General features: G+C 35.5%; 1 protein-coding gene across 2 annotated transcripts in view; it reads left to right on the top strand.

The window, feature by feature from the left end:
• Window positions 1–15563, top strand: part of HDAC2 (histone deacetylase 2) — a 31352-nt gene extending 15789 nt beyond the window's left edge. For both annotated transcript variants that reach the window (XM_025381931.1, XM_025381932.1), the window contains exons 5-14: window positions 242–380; window positions 2990–3131; window positions 6826–6918; window positions 6996–7104; window positions 10174–10314; window positions 10848–10956; window positions 11890–12020; window positions 12783–12938; window positions 14520–14577; window positions 15190–15563. In XM_025381931.1, the coding sequence (XP_025237716.1) occupies window positions 242–380; window positions 2990–3131; window positions 6826–6918; window positions 6996–7104; window positions 10174–10314; window positions 10848–10956; window positions 11890–12020; window positions 12783–12938; window positions 14520–14577; window positions 15190–15220 (1109 nt within the window). In that variant the 3' untranslated portion in view covers window positions 15221–15563. The remainder of the gene's footprint in view (window positions 1–241; window positions 381–2989; window positions 3132–6825; window positions 6919–6995; window positions 7105–10173; window positions 10315–10847; window positions 10957–11889; window positions 12021–12782; window positions 12939–14519; window positions 14578–15189) is intronic.
• Window positions 15564–19049: the final 3486 nt, after the last annotated feature.

Genomic DNA, 19049 nt, shown 5'->3' with positions numbered 1-19049 from the left:
GTCTTCTAGCTATCATTGTTAGTACCACCATCTACATAAACCATTATTTAATCTCAGGGCGCAGCTCTGGGAGAATGTTTTTCTAAGGAGAAACTCCTATTTGTGTCATAGATGATTTCTGTTAAGTTTTATGATTTTAAGCTCTTTCTTATGCATGGCATACACTTGTAGGGTTTTTGTCTCGTTGTACTAATTTTTTATGTTAAATGTTTAAAAAGTCTGCCTTGTTTCTACTTCTTAGCTGGAGCCGTGAAGTTAAACCGACAACAGACTGATATGGCTGTTAATTGGGCTGGAGGATTACATCATGCTAAGAAATCAGAAGCATCAGGATTCTGTTATGTTAATGATATTGTGCTTGCCATCCTTGAATTACTAAAGTATGTTAATTTATATTGGTACTTTTTTCAGTGATAAAATGTTTTCATTAAAACACAATAAAAGTCTGTGGCTTAAAAGAAATCAGGTAAACCATAGGTTGAAATAGTTAATGGTGAATTTTCTGGGAATTCATTACAAAACAATGAAGAAATGTAGGAAGTTTGCCCAAATCTTCGATTATTAAGAGTTAGTGTGTGGCCAGGCACTATGGCCGAGGCCTGTAATCCCTCCACTTTGGGAGGCTGAGGTGGGTGGATCTCATGAGCCCGGGAGTTTGAGACCAGGCTGGGCAACATGGCAAAACCCCATCTCTGCCAAGAAAAAAATTAGCCAGATGTGGTGGCATGCATCTGTAGTCCCAACTACCCAGGAGGTTGAGGTGGGAGTATCTGAGCCCAGGAAGTAGAGTCTGCAGGAAGCCATGTTCCTGCCACTACACTCTAGCCTGGGCAACAGTGTGAGATCCTACCTTAAAAAAAGAATTAGAAGTGTATAAAAGGCCAGGTGCCGTGGCTCACGCCTGTAATCCCAACACTTTGGGAGGCTGAAGTGGGTGGATCATGAGGTCAGGAGTTCGAGACCAGCCTGACCAGCATGGTGAAACCCCATCCTACTAAAAACACAAAAATTAGCTGGGCATGGTGGCACGTGCCTGTAATCCCAGCTACTCAGGAGGCTGACGCAGTAGAGTTGCTTGAACCTGGGAGGCAGAGGTTGCAGTGAGCCAAGATCGCATCAGTGTACTCCAGCGTGGGCTACAGAGCAAGACTCTGTCTCAAAAAAAAAAAAAAAAAAAAAAAAGAATTAGAAGTGTATGTAAATGTCAAAACTCCCATTAAATATCCTTTTTTAAAAGTAGTTTGGCAGTTTTCATTTTAGTTAGTTTCAACTAATAAAAAATGACAATGACCTTGGAAGTTTATGTTCTAGTATTTTGTAAATTTTAAATTGAAGACAAAAATTTGAAACCAGTATTTAAGGAAATTTGTTTGCCTGTTGAGTTAGTCTAACTGCCTAACTTCCATATGTGAATGAGGCTTTGTTCTCTACTGATGGATATAAAATTATCTCTTGAGTTGCTGCAGGAGTTATTTTTCCTTAGCTGTGGCTGCAGTTTGAGAGAGAGAGATCTGTAGAGGTACTTATGAATGTGGACATTTGCAATGTTATTTTTTGCCATCAGTTATGACACATCTTAGCAGATTCTACTTTATATTGTACTGAGCTGTTTTTTGCTTGTAGTTATTCCATGCATGCTATCCATAGAGGCTGATTTTTCAGTCACTGAAAATTGATACTGACTCCTCAAATAAACAGTAATTGAGCAGGATCAGTGTAACATCTTGTCAGCTCATCAGGAGCAAAGGAAAATCATTTGCAATCATTTGCCTTGTGTTTTAATTGACTGTTGATGTTGGTTCCAGTGTCTTCAACTCTTTGAGCAAGTTCTTGCCCACTCAGCCAATAGTTTTAAACAACTTTAATTTCTCTGGACACAATTTTTTTGGGTGGTGTAATCAAACATGATTTAATAAATTGACTTGGTGCACAGCTTTCCTTGCTTATCTAACACATGAGCCACTCAGAAACTTTACCTTGATCACAGCCTCATTTCTGTTTCTTAAATTTTGTGAAGAAATTTTGCTATACTATTATATGCTCTTTATATTCTTATGAGAATAGTCTCATGAGTGCTTAGTCTGGAAATATCAATTTACATTGTATTGTTTTATTTAGCACAGCTATGGCACCATTACATAATAAATACAATGCTTTGCCATCTAATAACAAAATGTCCCTTCATTGTACTTCAGAAGGATGACATGAGAAGTCCATTTTCCCTTTATTTTGACATGAGTATACACTGGTAACAAAATGTCATGATATGGTGATTCATGTGGCTCCTAAACTGTGTTTGAGTTACAACTGTGTCATTGTTATCTGTGGTGTTCCAAGCACCAGTTTGAAGTGATGAGAGTACCACATGTAGCCTCTGTCACAGCTAACCAATTCTGAAGTTCAAATGGAGCCATGGGTAATAAACAATTGAGCATGGCCATCTTTCAGTAAAACTTTTTCTATGGACACTGAAATTTGAATGTTTTAATTGTCACATGTCAGAAAATACTCTTGTTTCGCTTTTGTTTTTAAACCATTTAAAAAATATAAAAACTATTCTTAGTTCAAAGCTGAAAAAAGAGGCAATTGGCCAAATTTGGGCCATGGGCTATAGTTAGCCAATCCCTATTTTATAATATTGAAGATTTACTACAGAGGTGTTATAATTAAAGTAACAATCTTGAGTATGGTATAATCTTCAGTTTTTCATATATTAGAAATATGTGCTATGTTTTTGAAGCATGTAGAATGGAACAAATTTCACAAAGAGTAAATATGTATTTTTTAACCTACGTAGGGCCATAAGTGGGTATTTAAAGGCCTAAGGCTCAAACCTCAGATATTTGAATAGCCTTTTAGGCTGAAGTTAAAAGGTGATTAAACATCCTGGAATGCTAGAGCTCAAAAATAGGTTTCCTGAATTTGTGGTGCTTCTTCCCATCTTATAACCTTTAAAGAAAAAAACAAAAACTTATGGATTTGCTTTCAGGTATCATCAGAGAGTCTTATATATTGATATAGATATTCATCATGGTGATGGTGTTGAAGAAGCTTTTTATACAACAGATCGTGTAATGACGGTATCATTCCATAAATATGGGGAATACTTTCCTGGCACAGGAGACTTGAGGGTAAGACTAAATTCTGTCTTAATAAATACTGTGAGACGAACCTAGGAGATCAGTAACCTTATACTTGAAGTAGAATTTTTCCTGAGTTAATAATTTGAAACTTGTATGCAGAATTGAATTACTTCATATGCAGTAACATTTGCTAAAATTCACTGTTGCTAACTAAGCAAAAATTTAGTGAGAACTTAAGGCCGGTTTTTTTTTTTTTTTCCCCTCAGCTGTTTTCTTTGGTTGAATAAATATTTTTGAATATCCACAAAGCACAAAGCCCTTCTCTTGATGTTCAGTTTGAATCTTCAAAACTACCTGATGGTAGCCTATGTTGCTATTGATTATAAGGATCGGTGGAATAAAATAGACTAGGTCTTTTTAGGTTTTTCTGCTCCTCTCTTTTGTGATTGGTCTTGACTTTTAGTAGGTCTAATTTTAATCTTTTTTTTTCCTTAAACTTCTAAAATTGGTAATGTATTTACGTAGAGAAAGAATAGTGTAGCCCTGCCTGCCTGTTACATTAAGTGTATTTCTATTTTATTTCTGTTATCTTTTTCCATTTGATGCTCTTGTCTTTTATGACTGTGAAAACCAGTGGTCAAATCCTATTTCTGTAAGCTCATTAAAGGTTTTTTGCCTCACTACACTTTTTTTGAACCTAACGACACACATGTTGAAATTTATTCAATAATTTAAACAGCTGTTTTTAGTTCAGCCTGGATTATATGGGAGATTTGTCTTATATGGCATTGAACAAAGTTCTAAACTATTTTATTAAGGTTATTTTTCACGTCTATGGTATATCGTTACAGTTTAGCAACCAGAATTTAAAGAGTTGCCATAAAGTATTCTTAAGCTGTATGGCTTTTCTTTGTTAGACCACAATGTGATCCTTTCTCAGTAAACTCTTTGAGTAAAAGAGTTACCTTAGTAAAACTTTTCCATACTTACAAATGGGTGGGAGGTCAAATGTTTGGTTTGAGTTTAAATTATTTAGCTTTTAAAATTGCAGATTTGTAATTTCAGTTCCTTGCCAGTAAGCTCCTTCAATTTATCCCTTTCCCCACCTGGTCGTACAGACTAGTGGTTCTCAAACAGTGGACCCTAAACTGAGGAGAAAGCAGACCAGCATAGCCTGGGAACTTGTTAGAAATACACATTCTTAGGGCCCAGAAACTGGGTGATTCTCCACCTTAAAGTTTGAGAATCATTGCTGTAAACCGATAGAATATATTTGTCAGCAACCATTACATCCTAGTGGAAGTCAAGCAAAAGTCTTCTCTGTTTTAAGCTTAAAGAATAAGACAGTATCTTTGCAGTATGATCCTAGTTTATCTCAGAAGTGGAAAATGGAAGCCTCATGTAATTTCTGATAGGTGAATGTCACTATGGTCTCTTCTCAGTTATTATTCATAATTCTTACAGTTTGAAGTTTTTGAAAATATTAGAGAATGCATGTTTTGGAAGGATTTGAGACTGGTTTTCAACATCTCTTTTTCTTAAGATTTTACAGTCGCTGTATTAAATGATGTTTTAAGGATAACATTTGAATATTTTAAGCATGTCCCCATAATTTTGTGAGAGAATTAAAATCAGTCATTACATTATACGTACAGCTGTATTTGGACTTTCTGTGTAACTCATGTGTATCTTTGGATGTTAATTTAAGAAACACTCCTTTTTCTGCCTGCTAATTCATTCTAATGCTGAAAAGAAGGCTACGCTGAGCTTAGCTCATTGTTGAAACTCTGTTTGCTTTAATTCGAGTAGTCTAGTGGAAGAAAGAAAGGTGGAGTAGTAGCAGTTGCAGAATGAGACCTGGAAAAGATAAAGCTTAGTCTAACAAGGGCAGCAGCTCTGAGTTGCCAGCTAGTTAGTGGCAGTTAGGATGAGAAGTGCTGACCAACTTTTCTGCATTCTGAAATCTTAGAGTCAAAATGTATTTCATCTGTGTTTTAACTGTGCAGTAGGAGTGTAAGGATTCACTATACTTTGTCTTTTCCATATTTGTATGGCTTATATTTAGTTACTAAATCTTAATAAAAATTTAGACTGCAAGAAAAATTGGGAGAGGAGGTGTGTAATTTTGCTTGCTTTCCTCTCGTTGGATGATAGGTCTCATAACTCTAATATTGAGGGTAAATTTTGCTTTTGTGAAATTGAACTGAAGCTAAGACCATTCCATGAGAGGTTCAGGAAGAACTTGCACAAGTGCTAGTAATCCTAAAAATTCATGGATCTTCAGACATTATAATTTAACACACATAAGAATTAGGCACCCCACACCCCAGCAGGCACGGTGGTTCGTGCCTGTGATCCCAGCACTTTGGAAGGCTGAGTCAAGTGGATTACCTGAGGTCAGGAGTTCGAGACCAGCCTGACCAATATGGTGAAACCCTGTCTCTACTAAATACAAAAAAGAATTAGGTGGGCGTGGTGGCGTGCACCTGTAGTCCCAGCAACTTGGGAAGCTGAGACAGGACAATTGCTTGAACCGAGGAGGCGATCTTGGCTCACTGGAGTGCAGTGAGCCGAGATCACGCCACTGCACTCCAGCCCAGGTGACAGAGCAAGACTCCATCAAAAAAAAAAAAAAAAAAAAGCACGCTCCTAATCCTTTGGTATTGCAGTTAAAATACTAGTTTGTAGTAATATCTGTACTATACAGTATCTTCTAGGAATACATAACACACAAATGCATACGCACACATACAAATGCATAACATATACAAATAAGTATATATACTACGTGTATATATCATTTAAGAGTATAAGTAGCTGGAACCTTTGTGTCTTTTGAGAGAGATTAATGCCTGGAGTGATACTCATTCAACCAGTAGAAACAAAATTTATTTGAAGTCCAATTAAAGAACAACTCTGAGGCTGGGCGCCATGGCTCACACCTGTAATCCCAGCACTTTGGGAGGCCGAGGTGGGCGGATCATCTGAGGTCCAGGAGTTTGAGACCAGCCTGACAAACATGGAGAAACCCTGTCTCTACTAAAAATACAAAATTAGTCGGGCATGGTGGCGCATGCCTGTAATCCCAGCTATTCGGGAGGCTGAGGCAGGAGAATTGCTTGAACCTGGGAGGCAGAGGTTGCAGTGAGCCAAGATCGTGCCATTGCACCTCTAGCCTGGGCAGCAAGAGCAAAACTCCGTCTCAAAAAAAAAAAAAAGAACAAATCTGGTGCTTTAGTTGGTAGCTGTTAAATCTTCGAGAAAGTCTGGGTCGTTCTTTCATCATAAGTAAACTCATACCAACAGATTGTGAACCACAAGAAGGATTCTGCAGATGATTGTCCTGCAGGGCTTTTTGGCTTCATTTATTTTCCACAGGTTTACTCATAAAGTTGCCTTGCCATCTTACATATTCTACTTATGATGGATTTTCTGGTTTAAGGTAATAATGTAATTTCATTGCCTTTAACTGCTTGTGTTAAATTTCTTTTCTCTCAAAAATAATCACTACAGATTAATTGAAAATGGTTCTTGTGTGCTTTACAATCAGTTTATAAATATTGGAGCATATACTTATTTGTTCTTTATTATTTCCTTTCTCAATTTGATTGTTCCAGTCTCAACTTCTAAGATGAATTCAAAATTGGATCCTTAATAGTCTTTTAGTCTTTTCAAAATGTAGTAAGCAAATGTCAAACTTTTTGTTATAGAATATTCTCTAAGATCTGTTTATGTATTTTAGGATATTGGTGCTGGAAAAGGCAAATACTATGCTGTCAATTTTCCAATGAGAGATGGTATAGATGATGAGTCATATGGGCAGATATTTAAGCCTGTAAGTATTGTTTTCAAAATTGGAATGGAATTTCAGAATGTTATTGGAGATGCTAACATTTGTTATCTTGTGTGTAGATTATCTCAAAGGTGATGGAGATGTATCAACCTAGTGCTGTGGTATTACAGTGTGGTGCAGACTCATTATCTGGTGATAGACTGGGTTGTTTCAATCTAACAGTGAAAGGTAAGCAATTCAAAGGGTGGTATTCCCAGAAAAAAATGGTTTTTCTTCCACCTGAGAACTTCCCATAAAAGTTCTCATTGTAATTTCTTGCCTGCTGTTTTAACACTATACTCTGCATTTTTCCTGGGGTTTTGTCTGTCGTATATATGACTAGAGTTATTCTTGTTACATTGTGGCAGATTTATATGTACCATTTATACATGACTAGTTTTTTAGTTTATTGTAGTTTGAACCCAAGGCAGCTATTTTCGAATGTTTTTGTTGACTCAGTGTCAATAAAACATGCATACTTTATTACTTAATTGGATTATTCTCATTAAGGAAGAAGAGGGTTTAGCTCTCCTCACCACTTTGCCCACAGCATACTTGTAACCCTTCCCACATCTCTATTTTTTACAAATCAGAATTTGGTTGTGACATTTAGTGTTTACAGCAGCCTCTTTAAATACTTTTCAGCTTATCCAAGTTTTCTTTGCCGCATAATTGTTCCTAAGTTTCACATTTGCTTAGTTTTCTCTCCACTTATTGCTAAACTACTGGTGTCTCAGTATCTCCATATGTTCAGATCCATTGAGTATTCTGTCACTTTTACCTTCTTGAAAAACAGCCTTCTCATCTGTTCATGTTTGGATGACTATCTTTGGTAGACCTGGCGGGACATATAGCTGTTCTCTGCTTTTTTTCTGTTGTATTGGTTCTCCCTGGTGGCTCTATTCTCTGTCGTTAATTTTTTTCTCATGTTTTGGTGGAGCGCCTTCTCAAGTAGCTTCCTGATAAAAAGTGTGTGGGAGATTAGGAGTGCTGCAGTACATACTAAATTTTGATCACGTGTTGAAGTCAGCATATGATGGAAGTCTAGGCCAAAGCAAAATATCACCATTCTGGAATGAACTTCTAGGGTGTAAGAATAAATCTGAAATTTAATAAGATCTTAACATTTATTTGTTGGTTAGAAATGATTTTTATCATGAGTGTTTGTGTATGATATTAGAGGTTTTTTTCCATGTGAACTTTTAGGTAGCAAGTTGATACTCTGCTTTGTATTCTCTAAGATGTAGAGAATTCTCAGATAGAACTTTCTCCAGAACAACTGCTGGTCTTAATGGAATTGGATAACTAAATACAGATATTAAAAGCTTCTTTACTTAATGTTACGATTGCTACTATACCAGCTGTATTAGAATTATGGTATAGTCTGTTATTCTACATTAAGTTAAATGATATTAAATTAATTGTCCCTTTGTAGGTCAGCAGTGGTTGAACAGCATGTAACTTAATGTGTTAATAACCATCTTTTGCCTCAAAATGTTTATAAACTTTCTTTTTTTTTTTTTTTTTTTTTTTTTTTGAGACGGAGTCTCGCTGTGTCGCCCAGGCTGGAGTGCAGTGGTGCGATCTCGGCTCACTGCAAGCTCCGCTTCCTGGGTTCACGCCATTCTCCTGCCTCAGCCTCCCGAGTAGCTGGGACCACAGGCGCCCACCACCTCGCCCGGCTAGTTTTTTGTATTTTTTAGTAGAGACGGGGTTTCCCCATGTTAGCCAGGATGGTCTCGATCTCCTGACCTCGTGATCCACCCGTCTCGGCCTCCCAAAGTGCTGGGAGTACAGGCTTGAGCCACCGCGCCCGGCCTATAAACTTTCTAAAACGATCTACCTAATGTACTCTTAAGAGTGTGTATTAACTATCAGTTTTCCTGTTAGACATGAAAGTCCTTAATGTTTTTGTACTTAATAGTTTTTATGATCATTTCATTCTTAGAGAAAAATTAACGTTGTATTTCAGCTAATAGTGTTTCAGTTGTATAAAGCATGTAAGGATATTTGTAATTCCCAAGTCTTAAACTTCATTCTGAGTTTCTCTACTGCCAGCTTTGATTCAGCTTTTTCAGATCTGCTGAAGTTAGTTATCTCTTGTCCATCTCCTTGCTCCCATCAGCTATGTTCTTGCTCTTGTATTCTCTCCCATTCTTCATTTTTATGAATTTTGGCCTTTAAAAAAATACCTTTCCAGTCATTTTTGTCAAGTTTTGGAATGAAGGAAAAGTAAACATCTCTTTGTTTAGCCAGCTATCTTTACTTGGAAGCCTGTAAGTTAACTTTTTGTATGTTTGTTTTGTCTTTAACAATATCCAAATGGTTTTTATCTGTTATAAGAAACTTTTCTAGTAGCAGTAATAAAAATTGGGTGCTAGAATTATGTAAATCACATAGGGCAACTATTGAAGAATGCTTCATGAAAATTCCCACAGTATACAGTTACATGAAGAGAACAGATAAACTTTGTAAAATTAACTCTGAATTGAAAAGAAATATAGAAAAACGATTTTCTTATTTAAAGATTGAGTTATTGCCTAACTGGTAATATTCCTCAAGGAGAACTTACTGGTAACTTATAAATGATTATTGAATTAAGACATTTATCCACAGAAAATATTTACTTTTATGTTAGGTTTACTATTAATATTATATTTAAATTTCTACACATAGAAGTTGAAATTTTTGAAAATAGTAATAGATATTTTTAACTCTTAAGTTATGAAAATTACTCTGTACCACTACCTAAAGTTAACTCAGGGTTAAACTATGTTGTTTAGCTTTCCGTAATTATTTTACACATGTCCATAAGGAAAGAAGTGGTAATGAAAATTAATTTAGATTATACATAATGTTTTATTGTAACCTGATTAATTTCACCATGTAACCCTACATGAACATCTTTCTGTGTTAATAAAATAGGTGTATGTTCATATTATAGTCTTAATATAATTGTGTACTTGACTTCCATCAGGGACACTTTTAAAAAGTGTTTAAAAGTGTTTTAAAAAGTGTAAAATAGTGTTTAAAAACTTTTAAATAGCTAGTTAATCTTAATTTTTTAATGTATTATTGTGTGAAACGTGTTTGGAAAGGAGTTTTAGACTCGAACTTTTTTACATTTTTATTTGTTTTTTAAATATTTGGAAAACCATTTTGGTTGAATAACATTTGCACTTACTATCTTTTTAAAATTTATTTTTCAAACTGTTGCAGTATGCAGATTTTGTTGTTACCCAAATCTTCTTGTCTTAGGTCATGCTAAATGTGTAGAAGTTGTAAAAACTTTTAACTTACCATTACTGATGCTTGGTGGAGGTGGATACACAATCCGTAATGTTGCTCGATGTTGGACGTATGAGACTGCAGTTGCCCTTGATTGTGAGATTCCCAATGGTAAGTGTTCTTATTATGATATCTTTATTGTATGAACTGTCAGTACAGATGCTCCTCCACTTATGTTGCAATTAGGTCCTGATAAACCCATCATAAGTTGAAAGTATGATAAGTAGAAGATTGATACAATACACCTAACCTACCAAACATGACTTAGCCCAGCCTACTTTGAACATGCTCAGAACAGTTAGGTTAGGCTGCAGTTGGACAAAATAATCTAATACTGAGCCTGTTTTGTAAAAATAAAATGTTGAATATCTCATGTAATTTATTGAATACAAGACATTGAAGTTGTGACAAAAAAGCCAGAAAACTCTAAGTCAAGCCGTTGAAAGTCAGAGACTATATATCAAAATGGATGGATGGATGATTAGAGTAAGTGCCATTCTTTATAAATAGGAGAACATTCACTTTATGTTCACTTTTAAACCTTTTCTTTGGAACTATTTCACCACCTAAATCTGGATTCTGTGCATGGATTTTTGTGAAAACTCAGCTTGTAATGTGTAACTCTATTTTATTGTTTTCAATAGAGTTGCCGTATAATGATTACTTTGAGTATTTTGGACCAGACTTCAAACTGCATATTAGTCCTTCAAACATGACAAACCAGAACACTCCAGAATATATGGAAAAGATAAAGTAAGAAATCGTTGAATTGTTTTGATAAACATTTTATCTTGACAAAGATTTAGGATGCTTTAGAGGGCCAAGTATGATGGGTCCTTTTAACTTTATTAGACATTTCTCTTGTTTCTTTCTAAAGGATTTAAAACATTAAGTTACTGATTATTCTTTTTTTTTTTTTTTAATTTTAAATTTTTTTGTCAGGATGGGTGTCTCGAACTCCTGGCTTCAAGTGATCCTGTCACCTCTGCCTCTCAAAAGTGCTGAGCTTACAGGCATGAGCCACCATGTTCAGCCATTTAATTTCTTCAGTTAATGGAAATAATATTTTTTTATTAGTTGAAAAGTATTTGAAAATTGCAAGGCGCACTATAAGTTATTTTCATTGTCTGAAACATTTTGTTAAGGCTTTGTCTCCACAAGCAAAGTAGAGACATTATAGTACATAGCATGGGTTTGAGTCACCTCTGTACCACAAACAAGCTGTATGATGTTTGATAAGTTCACCTGCCTTTGTGCTTATGTTTTCCCCTCATTGAAATGGGGGACTAAAATAATGCCTCCTTGGCCAGTCAAGGTGGTTCATGCTTATAAACTTAATGCTTTGGAAGTCAAAGATGGGAGGATAGCTTTAGACCAGGAGTTTGTGACCAGCCTGGGCAGTATAGGTGAGATCTTGTCTGCAAAAAATTTAAAAATTTGCCAGGTATAGTGGCGTACAGTTGTTGTCCTAATGCAGAGGCTGAGGCAGGAGGATTGCCAGGAGTTTGAGGCTGCAGTGAGCTATGATCTTGCCACTGCACTCTAGTCTGGGCAACAGAGAGAGACCTTTTAATTTATAGGTTTAGCTAGACCAAAGATGAAATTTTTTGCTAAATATTTTCTCTTGCATGTAAGAACTGCAAAGAAATTGAATTTTGTCTAATAAACTTTGCATGTGTAATTTAGACAGCGTTTATTTGAAAATTTGCGCATGTTACCTCATGCACCTGGTGTCCAGATGCAAGCTATTCCAGAAGATGCTGTTCATGAAGACAGTGGAGATGAAGATGGAGAAGATCCAGACAAGAGAATTTCTAGTAAGATAATGCCTTTATTTTTCCAGTTTGTCAAAATGATACTTCAAATTGAAGGTTTTAGTGGCCTAAGAACTTCACTGTTAAGTCATGTTCACGAGCACACTATTATTATTGTCATTTTTGCCACTTTCAGAGATTTACCTTCCCGATCTCAGAACCTGATTTGGGTGTCAGCAGTTTCAGTTTGTATGGCTGGATATACATACATGATTGAAAGTTATCAAAAGCTAGCCACTTCAGTATATTTGGCAATTAATAAGACATCTCATTTATCTGAAGTAGGTTGAACCAAATAACTAAACATCTGTTTGATTTTGCAACTTCTCATTACACTTAATATGATGGTTAGATTGTAGCATAATGGTACATGTAGTGGTATAGACTGTCTAACATATTTGGTATTGGTACTTTTTTTGGTCTACTTCACTTCTCAGCTCTGAAATAAAATGCTACTTTTTAAGTAATGATATTATTCCTATCCCCATTAGAAAAACACACTTTTTTCCTTCAGTTTCAGCATTTTTAAAAGAAAAAGAAATTCCCCCAATTTTTATTATGTGTTTTTGAGCCATTTCTTCGTACATGAAAGCAAAGTTCAATATTAAGTAAACCATTCATTCCATTCAAATTTTAAAATCATTAGGCATCTGTTATCCTTTACCTTTAAATGTGGTAACTGCTGGTGCATTTGTATGAGTATGCTATAATGATTATAAAACCTATGACTGTTTTTGTCAAAATTTATTAAAATCTTTTGTGCAGTTCGAGCATCAGACAAGCGGATAGCTTGTGATGAAGAATTCTCAGATTCTGAGGATGAAGGAGAAGGAGGTCGAAGAAATGTGGCTGATCATAAGAAAGGAGCAAAGAAAGCTAGAATTGAAGAAGATAAGAAAGAAACAGAGGACAAAAAAGCAGGTCAGATTTGTTTCTTGGTAGTTGTTTGAATTGTAAATTTTAAAAATTGAGCTACATTGTAATGTTTATGGGATCCTAAAGTCAGTTACACAAGTATCAAAGGAGGAACTATGCTAGGTAGATGACTCTCTTTTTTCTTACATATAAGTGGTGCTTAGCTCTTAAAGCTTTTATATAAATGTTATTGTTCCTGTTTGCTTTAATAATATAGGAAACTTTATCTTCTTGATAACGTAGGTTTAAAATAGTAAACATTGTACTGTGATAGAGATTGGGTAAGAAAGAGGACAAAGTAATTATGAATCTATTTGTAATGCATGGTCAGAACTGAACTTCTAAGGTAATTTTTAACTACCTAAAGCTTATTTAATGGGAGAAAACACAAAGAAGAGTTACATACCCTTAGACCAGTTTTGCCATTTTGAAAAAGGTCAAATAATGGATTTTGTTCAGAAATTGAAGAAAACATTAAAAGCTCTGAGGAAAGCTAGGAGGGGATTTGGAATGTGGGTTAGGGAGGAGTTAACACGTTGATACATTGCCTTACCTTAAAACGCTGTGTTAGCTTTAGGGAATTGAATTTGCTACCTGAATCTGTTAGCTTTCATCTGACTTCCCAGAACACTTACACATGCCTCTGCCATTTTATTTAACACATATTATAGCACCTCACAGGATTTTGTCTCCCTGCTAGATTGAGCTGCTCATGGCTGGGGAACACAATATCTTAAATATTTGTATTCTCAGCGCTTGATGCATTTCCTAATGCAGGTAATGGTGATGAGCACACGTTTTAGTTAACCTGTTAATTTTGATCCTGTAGCGTGTGAAAAACTGATTTAGAGGTACTGATCCAATTTTTCCTGTATCTATCAAATTGAAGTTGTGTGAATAAGCTGGCTCTTTTTTTTTTTTTTTTTTTTTAAACTAGAGAGTTCGTAATTTGTAACATCTGGCACATCTAGTTCTATTCTTTTCCTTGTGAATTCACTCCTCAATAGGCTACATACAGTTCTCTATCTACCATTTTATAATTTTAACTTCGCAGTGTATTATAATGATGGCTTCAGTCTATATTTGTATACTGATTGACATCCAAAAATTCAAGCCATGACTGAGGTAAGGACTTAACTTTAGGTGTAGGATTTTTCTAACTTTTTTTCTTTTCTTTCATTTTCACTATGTCGTCTTCTTGTCTATTTTTGGTGTTCTCATTTTTAAAAGCTTTATCTTTTCTGTGCTTAAAAAATAAGCCCTCTATTTGGTGATGGGGCTCTTCTGATAGGGCCTTGCAGTTGTTAAACTTCTTCAGCCTACAGAAAAATGAAATACTCTTTTTAAATCTATAGGTCAAAACCTAGAGTTAGGGCCACCTTTTCTCTTCCCACCCCAATCCGGTGACTGTTCATAGCTTGTACTGCCATCGTTTAGGAACACAAAGCTTATTTAGACCCTAATTCATTAATACTAAGATTGCATGATACTTTTTTATATTTTAAAAATAAAGTATATTTTGAAATAATATATATACATTTTATATTTCAAAATAGGTTTTAATCTTTTCCTAATCTTTATTTTTAGACGTTAAGGAAGAAGATAAATCCAAGGACAACAGTGGTGAAAAAACAGATACCAAAGGGTAAATGATGTTCCTTATTGAGTACTTTTTACATACTATAAAAATGCTAAACATGTTTATTGGTGTGTGTGTGTACACACTTCAGAAATACTAGACTGAACCTTAGAACATCATTATGAGGTACTCTGAATTTTAGTTTGTATTGGTACATAAGACAACATATGCCATCTTACCTATTGGTTTATCAATATAAACTAAGTTAGTTTGTATTTTTGTACATCATTTATCTGAGATCCTTTTTTGCTATTGTCTTTTATATGTGCACTTAATGGTTTTCATGGTGTTCTTATTTCTGTGTACATAATTTTTTTAGTGTTGTGAGATAGGTACGTTTAAGAAACAATTTTAAGTAAAAACAGTTGAGGATTTTATTGTCAGAAAGCATGTAAAAGTTTGAACATACATAATTTTGTGCCAGCCTTTACAGGATAACTTGGAATGATTATAAAATCACTAGAAAGATTAAGGCATTAATTATCCAGAAACACTTAAGACATTATCAGTTAATGTGTTTGTTAGCATGAGCCTACAGGACCTGATCAATAGAGTAGGTCAGTGCATTGAAATCAAGATTGTGCCATTGTTAATATTTCACATTGCCTCTTTCAACAGAACCAAATCAGAACAGCTCAGCAACCCCTGAATTTGACAGTCTCACCAATTTCAGAAAATCATTAAAAAGAAAATATTGAAAGGAAAATGTTTTCTTTTTGAAGACTTCTGGCTTCATTTTATACTACTTTGGCATGGACTGTATTTATTTTCAAATGGCTTTTTCGTTTTTGTTTTTCTTGGCAAGTTTTATTGTGAGTTTTTCTAATTATGAAGCAAAATTTCTTTTCTCCACCATGCTTTATGTGATAGTATTTAAAATTGATGTGAGTTATTATGTCAAAAAAACTGATCTATTAAAGAAGTAATTGGCCTTTCTGAGCTGATTTTTCCATCTTTTGTAATTATCTTTATTAAAAAATTGTACTTGGATTGTCTTTTGTCTGTTTATTACTACAACATGAAATCTTGTTTCAACGGCTAATGACATCATTTCTTTAGACTTACAATACACTCTAGATGAAAGATAATAATTACAGCTCGAAAGATATCTTATTTTTTGTTTCTTTGGGAAGAGTATTTATAGTAATTATTATTTATTTTTGCAATAGAAATTCTACCACCTTGCCCTCTATAACTTAGCCAGTTAGTATCAGTGAAGATTAACATCCCATTACAATTTATGAAATAATAATACAGACTCTACAATTGAGATGTAGGAGTTCTTTGAGCTGACCTAAAGATCCTCAAAAATTGAAATGGAAATTCTGAATTGAAAGAAGAAACGGACCAGAACTTGTGTTGACCAGACTTGCCTGTTTAGTATATTGCTGGGTTAAAATGGAACCTGCTATTGAGACAAAACCTGTTTCTTTTACTGCATTTACATGGCATCCAGGTTCCATTATTAGTTACATGACATCCAGGTTTCTAAGTCAAGGAAGTAAACACAAATGATTTATCATTCAACAACTACTTACTGTGTGTCTGCCCATTTTAAGACTGTGGGAGTGTAACTGAATATAACGGAAAAATGCTTTCACTCAGAGCTTACATTCTAGTGCCAGGAAGCAGACAAGTGAGGGTAATTCCTGCTACTAAGATGTGCAAAGAAGACAAAACATTTTAGGAACTTGCCAAAATCAGTAAAATCTCCTTTTTTTGTCAGGCCCAAATTGATTCTTTTGAGATAAAATATTAAGAGAGAAAATATTTATCTACAGCTCTGTTAAATATTTCAGACATTCACAATAGCACGTAGACTTTTGTAATGAACAGCTGTGCACCCACCCAGATTTAACAAACATTTTACTTTTGCTATATTTGCTTCAGTGTTTTTTTCTTAAAATACACCTAAATTGAAGCTCTCTTCGTGTACTTTTGTCATTTGTAATCCCAGCCTTAAGAAGTAATCATTATTGTGATTATTTTATCCATGTTTTTGTGCATGTTTTACCCATGTTTTTGTACTTTAGCTACATATTTGTTATTAACCTGTAAACCTTTATGACATTAGGAACTAAGGAACTTAGTCCCTTGGTTAGGAGGATAGTTAAATATATTTAGTGTTGGTGAAACAGATGGTATTACATTTAGACAATTCTGTAACTTTGCTTTTTTTCTTTTATTTTTCCATAGCTTATTGGGGTACAGATGGTGTTTGGTTACATGAGTAAGTTCTTTAGTGGTGATTTGTGGGATTTTGGTGCACCCATCACCCGAGCACTGCACCCTATTTGTAGTTTTATCCCTCGCCCTCCTGTCCACTATGATGATCCTCAGTTTCAAATAAGAAAATACCATTTCCCAGGCTTCAGATGTTCCGGCATCCTCCCTATGGATCTCCCAGTACCTGCAGCTCACAGGGCAGTGGGGGCTGTGGTAGAGTCACCTAGGAGATCCCGGAGGAGATGGACAGTAAAGATGGGAACTGAGCTCAGTTCCAGTTCCAGTACTGGGCTCAGTACTCAGGTGCTGGGAGACAAAGGCCCTTTGCTTTTTTTCATCCAATATTCTGATCTACCCCTGTTGAGACGTGTTAAGTATAGTTCATTTTGACTGCTATGTATTCCATTGTGTGAACATACTGAAATTGTACACTTCAATACTATACTGAATCTCCTTGGGTGTATTTAAGAGTTTTTGTTTTTTAAGTAGTTTGTTATATACAACTAACACCTCAAGAGAATTAAAGCAATTTCAGCAAGGTGATTTGGTACAGCATTAATATCCAGAGATCAGTAACACTGACCAAATCTGTTAGAAGAACAAAGACCCCCATTTGTAATAACAACAAAAATTTCTAGAAATAATTTGTAAAGACGCTATGGTTCTGGTGTCTAGTAAGGTCAGTGTAACGTAGTAGGATGTCAAAATACCCTAATACTTTAAAAAATTCATGTAGGATAAAAATGGTATTTGAAATTGGCAAGGACAGATGTTATTTTGTAAGTGGAATTAGGATAACAACTGATAACCAAATGGAAAAAAAAAAAAAGCAAGAGTTTTCTGCCCTCCACTAGAAGATTTAAATAGAAAAAGATAAAACTACCAAAAACCTAAACTCTTAAAGCAAATGGATTGGAGAAGGCCTAAGTGTGACACCAAACTCAACTATAAAATAAATGATATATTTGATAACAAAAATTAATTCAGTGGACCAACAAAAACTTAGAAGCCAAGTCAAGAAAAATGACAAGAGACAGTGGGAGGCAGATTTGTAACACATCCCAGGTCAAAAGGCTCATATGTAAAGATAGTAGAGGAACACAATGTATAAGGATGTGAACTGGGAAACAGTTTGTAAATATGAAAAGATCTTTAACCTCAGTAAATAAAAAGCTATAGAGAGACTTACTTTTTAACCTCGTTTTTTAAACATATTTTGTTTGTTTATTTATTTATTTTGAGGCAGTCTCACTCTGTCACCCAGGCTGGTGTGCAGTGGCGCAGTCTCGGCTCACTGCAACCTCCACCTCCTGGGTTGAAACCATTCTCCTGCCTCAGCCTCCTGAGTAGCTGGGATTACAGGCGCCTGCCACCATGCCTGGCTAATTTTTTTGTGTCTTTAGTACAGGATTTCACTGTGTTGGCCAGGCTGGTCTCGAACTCCTGACCTTGTGATCCACCCGCCTTGGCCTCCCAAAGTGCTGGGATTACAGGCGTGAGCTGCCGCGCCTGGCCATTTATTTTTTTTAGAGGAAGGATCTCGGTCACCCAGGATGGAGTGTGGTAGCATGATCGTATCTCACTACATCTTAGAACTTCTGGGCTCAGGGTATTCTCCTACCTCAGCCTCCCAAGTAGCTGGGACTACAAGTGTGCACCATCACACCTAGCTGATTTTTAAATTTTGCTTTGGAGAGATGGTGTTTCCCTGTGTTGTCCAGGCTGGTCACAAACTCCTAGGCTCAAGCGATTCTCCTGACTCAGGCATAAGCCACTGTACCTGACCTAAACCTATCATGTTACAGACTTAGAAAGCAACTATTGGCAAGTGTTTGAGGAAACTCATGTCAGCTTTGGTAAACTAAGACATTAACTCAAAAGTTATTTAATTCATTTAATGAAGGTGCCACGTTGTCTCAGTTGTCTATGGCATGGGTGGACACTGTTCTACGTCGGCATTGGTACTCTAAGCTAGTTATATCTAAGCTTTGCCCTTCTACCAGAGCTACTAGCATTCTGTCAATGGGTGATTATTTGAAGTTTTTACATTGAAGTTAGTGACCTGCATCTTCTGTTTTTTTATGGTTTTGATATAGCAATACTGCTGAAGTCTTTTTGATAACTGGGATTGGTAATATTTGTTATTCACATTGTGATATAAATGATAGGGGCTTTTGAAAACAAGTAGTAATCATTTCAATAACTTAGGGTCTCTTCACTATAATCTTAGGAAAATTACTAACTTCTGTGCC

Source organism: Theropithecus gelada, chromosome 4, assembly GCF_003255815.1.
Source record: "Theropithecus gelada isolate Dixy chromosome 4, Tgel_1.0, whole genome shotgun sequence".
In the NCBI taxonomy this organism is placed as follows: domain Eukaryota; kingdom Metazoa; phylum Chordata; class Mammalia; order Primates; family Cercopithecidae; genus Theropithecus; species Theropithecus gelada.
The sequence above is the reverse complement of the archived record's forward strand: the minus strand, read 5'-3'. Positions and strand labels throughout refer to the sequence as shown.